A 7,500-nucleotide genomic window follows, 5' to 3' on the forward strand; every position below is an offset into this window, starting at 1 on the left:
TTTGTCAAATAGGATGAAATGGGCCAGTGTCAGATTTAGAGCCCCACTAGACGTTTTTCTTCTCAAATTGTGAGTAATGTTTCAGTATCCCCAACAAAATCTGCATTGTTTCATGCCAATCAATCAATCAGTGGGTGGAAAAACCTAGGGCTATTAGTGGTATTTGTGTAATGTTTTGTTTATTGCTAATTTGTTGTGCATGCTTAGGCACGTTTCCTGGTGTATTTTTTTAGCCTTCTTTTTCTATTTCCGAAAACGAGCTGCAAAGCTAAATGCAGGAACGTGTCGATATTAATCGCTGAACAGCCGAGATGGAAAAAATAGAAAGACGACAAAAAAGGATGTCATTTCCGTTTCCGTATGACATTTACCACGTGATTTGCAAGACAAGTGCCACACTCCCAAATAAGGACATATCGCCTGACCGTGCGTGGTCTGAGGACTATAAAGTGACTGCGGGCTCAAGAGGCCGCACCTCGATAGGTTTTGCCTTCTTGCAGGATTGCTTCCTTGGCATTTTGACTGCGAAGGAATTTAGACTTTCCGTGCCTGCCAGCTGGTAAGTTTAATACTTATTAAGTCATATTAAAGCGTAAACATTGTTTGCGCATGTTTTCTGTTCTTTTAGGGAGAAATTTGTGGCAAAGAGTGCAACTGCAACCTTCCACGCGACGCATGTTTCGATTTCGTAATAAGCTTCTCCTCCTACAGTTCCACGTAATTTTAGTCTCTCTCGGTGAAAGAGTCGTTTCCATGGCTCAATTCCCTTTAGTTACCTTCTGGTGGTGTATTAGCGGTACGTGAATACTTTTAAACGATATTCAGTAAAATCTTCGGTTACTTTCCACGAAGATGCTCGTTTGATATTCTCTTGTGAAGCTCAATTAAGTACTTTATTAAAGCTACGAATCGTCGTCTGTCTTTTTCCTGTCTCGCCCAAAATCCCATCGCTTGATACCATTTTGTTACTGTCGAAAATGCACCAATTTTTGTCGCAGTAGGTCTATTTTCGTTGAAGTTTTTTGGCTAAGCTAGGCGCGACAGGACCAGATTCCAGCAGGATCGCAACCCGTGCCTGTGAATTTTAAATTCTTGATGACTGGTTACAAGAGATTCGAACTAAGGATTTGCATCACTGAAGTTGTTGCGTAAAAGGGCGGTGAAATATCCAGCGCATTTAAAAGGAAAGAGAAGATCGTTTTGAGGGCCCGTTTCGCCGAAAATTACTGTATTCTTGTGGGATTTACTTCTATGATGTACGGTTACTCGAATATCGTTTTCAAGCAAATGTGAACTTCATTGCTGCTGATAAAGTTGAACACTTTTTGTCTTGGGTGTTGTTTTTGCTTCATTTACTTGATCAAAATGTTCCATTTGTTGGCACTTAAACAAGTTTCTAACCATTTGGCCTGTGTGTAATTCTAGACCCTATGAAAGGAAATCAAAGTGCAAACCTTCAATTAAAGAAATATCGAACATGCTTTTATAATGTAAAACTCCTCGTTAACTTTAATTTTATTTCATTTCAAATGAAAACTTGTTAATATTTTGGTGGAAGGCTTGTTGTATTCCTGGTATTTAAAACACTCGTGATGTTTTCATTTCCTTATGCCTTAAATTTAAATAATTATAACAAAACCTAACATCATACAGCACTTCAAGTTGAAAATATTTTTCAATAATATTCTCTGTCAGGTCACCTTTTTGACAGTACCATCTTACCAATGATACAGAGATTACAATTAAAATATTTTTTTGCCCTCCTTAATTAAATCAATATCTCTGCCAAGGTTGTGTTGATGAAAGTCTTTACTCATGAGTGAGTTTGACTCAAAAATTTGAAGTGGTTGAAAAAAGGCAAGTCAATTAATTTACTTTCTTCATCCTTGTACTGTCCAGAAGCCTTGAAGATGAGGTTAAAAAGAACATTAAGTTGTAACTCTTTTTCTTAATTTGTGTTTCTAGACCAATGTCAGGACTTGTAAATAAAATTGCAATTTTGAAAGTTGCTCTGAACAAAGTTAATGGAAGACTTTGAAGGAAATATCTTTGCTTAGGTCAAAAGGCCATACAATACTTTTGTTTGAAATAGTTGTTTTGCATATTTTTACGCCAAGTAGTCATTTTTCTATTTTCATTTTGAATGTTGACAGGTCTGTATCTTTTTGTGTTAAAACAATAAATTTTTGCTCAGTTAAAACATTTTTTGTCTGTTAGAATTATTGTGTTCCTTTAAATCAAACCCTGAATGTCTTTTAATCATTTTAACATCAGGGATTTTCATTAAATCAAGCAAGCTAAGTTGCCTTATATAAATTATGTGATCATTTGAGATATGAACAATCTCTGAAGAAATGGCTGTTGAAGGCAGTGGTTGTGAAATAAAAAATAACCCTCCTTTAATTTCACTGTTTTCTGTTACTCGTGTGTCTACTTGTCATTCGGTCATCTTAACCTCATGGATGATGTATGTGTAGTTATTAAATGAGGTATTAATAGAAGGAAGAAATGTAATTGTGTACTACATTCCCCTTTTTCAGACTTCAGAGTAAAACTGCTCCCACCCAAAAGAATGTTCAGGAGAAAGTGCAAATAACCCAGTTGCACCTCAACATTTGGGAGTTTAAGAAACCGTGATGTCTTCGACAACAAAAACATCACTTCAAAATATAACTTTGAGCTATTCTAAGTACTTCATGATTATTCCATCTAGTTTATAATTATTATACAATATGGGTGAAGTGTCCTATAACTGGGTTAGTATAAACAGATTTGAAAAAAAAAAGAGAGACTGAACTATCCACTGTAGTTTGTCCGTGTTGTTGTCTAAACCTTAATGTGGTCATTTCACGTGGTAGTTTTGATGAGTATAGGAGAGAAATGTTCAAAAATGTGTGCTGCACAATCATTTTGGTTCCTGAACTGATATTACTGCTTTTTGGCAATGTTGTTGCTATAGCAGTCATTTCTTAAACTCCTCACTGGTTCTGGTTCGGTTGGGGAGGCATAATAATAAACTACAGTAATTCATGAAAGTAACGTTATGCATGTACATGTAGCTCTCTCTGGGTGTTCTGAGTATTGGAAGGTTTTGTCTCATTTGACTTTACAACACCTTTTGAAGCCCTCTTTAAATTCTGCCTATGAGCTGTCTTATCCAGAAAATGGAATTTTTTTTTCACGGTAGTTTTGCATGAACAATTTCTGTTTTTTTTTTTTTTTTTTTCAAAATGCAGTCCAAAATTGAAGTGCATATTATACATGGGTAAATGCAGTAAGGGCTGGTAGCCTGCCAAAACAGCCGGCTAGTAAGCCGTCTTCAGCCAGCTACTTTCATCTCATTATTTTTACCACAAGTCAAGATGAAAAATCTTACACTTGAGGGGAAGTGAAGGCTTAAAAAGCACCATGCACAATAATGTTTTCAACTTTTTTCACCTAAAAAAAATGTTTTTATTCCTACATATTTTGGGCCATCAGCATTGTGGCTCAGCTTTTTGCAGCTTATGACATAATTATGATATGGGAATGATGCGCGAGAGCACCCCATATAGAAGGAGTGTTTTGACTGATGTTTGTCATAAATAATTTATTTCATTTTAAAAAGAAAACAGCCAAACCTCTGAGAAATTATCCACAGCAACACCTGTGTTTACCTTGTTTCTCTTGATTACAAAATCTGTTCCCCATATCATACGTCACAGCAGGCTGCTGATTTAGTTTTTGAGCCTGCACTGAAAAGGCTGAAAAAGCAGGAAAAGCCTAACTTAGAACATAATTTTCTCGCTAAAAACAGGAAATGAGAAACAAACTTAACTTTACTTATGTTAATCTTTCCAAAAAAAATTGGAAAAATTGCTAATTTTGGCCTTCAGTTCTCCTTTAAATTATCATGGAAGAAACCTTTAAAGCATTCTTCTCCCTGGTTTGAGGGGAATATTTTACGAAGATTAAACAAGAAAAAAGATGACAACTGCTGAAACAACATTACACAACAACATGGCTTCTATGCTGAAGAAAGAATGTTTGTCTGTCCTTAGTCAAGTGTGCTAAGTTCACTTCATGCCCGCCTACTATTAATAATAAACATTCTACTTTCAAATTTAGTGACAGCCCTGAGAACCACATTTCATTTGCTTCATAGTTTACTCCCCTCTCCGTGTTTCAGCTCCATATAACATCACACTAAAAACCACTGTTTTCAGTAGTCATTTCATTAGACCCATACTTATTCCTTTTGTTTAATGCTGCCTTGGCTTATTCCTACTCTGGTTGTTTACCATTTACCAATAAAATTGTTTGGAAATTTTGGTTGGCATGTAAATGGTAAGTCTGTTTAGTTGAGCATGATAGGAACATTTCCAGAATTTTCAGGATACCTTGAAAGGTAGTCCAAAATTCCTAACCAAAATTTCCAAACGGGAAACTTGTTTAACATTTACATTCCATCATGATTTTGCCTCCCTTAGACTCTCTTGGTGAACTTGAACAAATTGTGTAAATGGTACACGCCGATCCCAACTGAATTTCCCATTTGGGAGTTTTAACTTAACCATTTGAACATACCTAGCACCACCCGGTTCTGCTTGTAAATGGTAAAGAACCTTTGTCACCTATAGTACTTCTTGCACCTACAGTGTAAATGTTCAAACTGTCAAATCTGTTCAAGGTCCTCAGCATTTGTGTTGATCCTAACTCTAGCTGGTTTCCTTTTGCACTGTAGTTTTCATACATAGTAACTTTGGTCTTAATATTAATTTTACTTTAGTGTCATATTTTACACCTACTTCATACAGGGAACTGTGTTGGCAACCATCCCTTGATCACCTGTAAACCTAAGAATTGTTGCTTTTGTGAGGATCCCACCATTGTTCCAGTATATACACTTCCTCTTGCGTTTCTCGTAAGTTCTTCTAACAATATTAAACAGTACCAGTTGATGACAATGCGCTTGTCTCACCCCTTGCAGTCCTCCTGGATCTGGTTTTCCTCCTGCAGTTCTCACAGTAGCTTCTTGGTTCATGTACCCATCTAGTTGTGGTTGTGTAGTTGTAGGTTGAGTGCAGCTTTTGCATCTCTTATACCTCTTCCCTGACAGAATCCAAATTGGCTTCATCCAATAAAACTCCCAACTTTAAAGTTAATGCACATTTTTAGGATCTGCAGAGCTATTTTTGAGGGTTGTGCTAGAGGATAGATTGTTCTGTGTCACTGGGGTGTGAGGGTGATTGACATTTTTCTTCATTGGCAAGAGCACTCCTCATTTGAAGTCAATTGGCAGTTAACCAGTTATTCGCCCTTGTCACACGGTGGCCATATTGTCCCGGGAGAACAAACAAGCTTTGTTTTACCACGCCAAGCCTTACAGTGGAAACCATGGGGGTGAGGCTTGGCGTGGTAAAACAAAGCTTTTTTGGTCTCCCGGGACAATATGGCCACCTTGTGACAAGGGCGAATGGTGTATGCAGATCCTTGGGGACAGATGCCCAAGTACTTTTGTGACATTTGGATGCAGTTCCTTCAGGAATTCTATTGAGGTGACATCTGTCCCTTCTGCATTTCCATTTTTTTGGCCATTTTTTTGGTCCTGGTCGACAGCACATGCATGATTTATAAAAATAAAGAAGAGTTTTTGTGACTTCCAACCAAAGATCCTCAAAATCTGTAAGAATTCACTTCTCAGTTGGGATGATTGTAAATAACAATAACATAGCCTTACCCACATGTACATAAGTGATACTTAGTTTTTTAGTTCAAGTTGGTTAATGAGCTTTCCAATGATGCTTTTTTGTAATGGCAATGCTTATTTTTGTATGAAGTATTCTTGTTTTGAAATAAGTTATGCAAACATTTGTAGAGAATTATTGCTGCCACAGTGAAGTGGCAAGGAATTGTGGCTATGCCTGAATAGAGGAATTAAGATTTAAGTTTTTCAGATAGTATACATTGTCACTCAACTAAATTTGAAATCGTTCAGTGAAAAACTCCCTGCTCTACCCATAAAATCTCCCTTCAATTCCATGCATGAACCGTCATTAAATTACTGCAAGCATAATTGAACATTTCCCTACCCCTTGGCAGCATTTCTACCATTTAGGTAAACTAGTAATTACATGTAACCCACAAAAAATGTGTTGATTTTCTATCATTATCAATAAAGTCAACACCCCCTGCTGAAAACTGACAGTCAGTCTGTCAGCAAATTAGGATACTCCTATGAAAGGAGATGTTGAATTTTTTTCAGAATTAAGTACTAGTTAGCTTTGATTTTTATTCTTCATCTCAGCTGTCAGAGTCATGTCTTGCTTAGGGAAAGCATTGTGACTATGTCAATTGCTAATAAACTAGAAGTGGCAGTGAAGTGTTTTATAATAAGGACGAAAGCGATTTTCGCAAGACTCCATGCATCCGTGCTTTTTTTTAATGAAAGTTTACTTTAATTACAATGCCATCCAGGCCTTAACACACTTTTGTTGGGGGGGAGGAGCCACAATAAAGATTTCTCCATTGAAAGGGAGTTTTTTAGATATGGACAAAAAAGTTAGTGTGACTCAAGGATTTCTTTCAGTATTGTGGGTGTAGCTGCCATCTTCCTGTTGTTGATACTTCTGGAACATTAAAAAAAACTATTGTTCGGACTTCTCAATTAACCCAGTGTTTTGTGCACAGTCCTTGAAACAGGAATTATTTTTAGGGCCAATAAGATTTCTCTTCCCCCCTCCCCACCCCCCCAAAAAAAAAAAAAAATATATATATATATATATATTATTCACATCAGATATGTAACAGTCCTGAGGGTAAAATCCTGTCTTGAAAACAACTCTGATAGGACAGTAGAGTTGTTGTGTTAGCAGCGTGAAAGGATGTAGGAATAGTCATTTCATTTGCGGAAATTCAAAATCCCTCAAGTTTTCTTACCTTTCTTGTAAACCTTCTTAGAAACAAGGTTCCTTTGTTTTGAAATGTTCTTATCTGATGTATAAAGACTTAACTATTGTTTTTTTTTTTTTGTTCTTTCTTTTGGTATTAGAAGGTGCTCTTCAAAATGTCTTGGGATAGCTATATTGATAACCTAATTGCACAAACAAAGGATTCTGCGGGCACAGTTCACAGTGACAAGGCCTGCATCATTGGGTTAGATGGAGGCGCTCCTTGGACAACTGCTGGACATGCAAACGCATTGAAGGTAATGTGAAGTTGCAGTGTATTTTACCATGTTAAATATAATTTTTCAAAAACTCGTTAATAATTCAGGAGCCTAACAGGCTATCAAAACACAGATAAAACGTCACATGTATACACATTATTCCAAAATGGCCGCCATTAAGATATTCTTTTGTTTTTATTGAAATGAGACCTTGATGCCTCGTTCAAGGCAAAATATTCTTTTGAATTTTCAGCTCAAGAACGAGGCATCAAGGGCTAATTTGAATAAAAACAAAAGAATATTTAAATGACGGCCATTTTGGAATAAGGTCTATGAGCTTTATATACTGAAAA

At 36.6% G+C, this 7,500-nt stretch overlaps 1 protein-coding gene across 5 annotated transcripts in view; it reads left to right on the forward strand.

Moving 5' to 3' along the window:
- Window positions 1-421: 421 nt before the first annotated feature.
- The window catches only part of LOC137982941 (profilin-like), a 40,522-nt gene continuing 33,443 nt past the window's right edge, over window positions 422-7,500 (forward strand). The window contains exons 1-3 of one of the 5 annotated variants that reach the window (XM_068830104.1): window positions 470-559; window positions 4,797-4,903; window positions 7,031-7,186. In XM_068830104.1, coding sequence (XP_068686205.1) covers window positions 7,046-7,186 — 141 coding nt within the window. In that variant the 5' untranslated portion in view covers window positions 470-559; window positions 4,797-4,903; window positions 7,031-7,045. Of the gene's footprint in view, window positions 560-4,796; window positions 4,904-7,030; window positions 7,187-7,500 lie in introns of all 5 variants that reach the window. The other 4 variants (XM_068830106.1, XM_068830103.1, XM_068830105.1 and 1 more) reach the window with 4 other exon arrangements.

This window comes from Montipora foliosa, chromosome 13 (genome assembly GCF_036669935.1).
Source record: "Montipora foliosa isolate CH-2021 chromosome 13, ASM3666993v2, whole genome shotgun sequence".
In the NCBI taxonomy this organism is placed as follows: Eukaryota; Metazoa; Cnidaria; class Anthozoa; order Scleractinia; family Acroporidae; genus Montipora; species Montipora foliosa.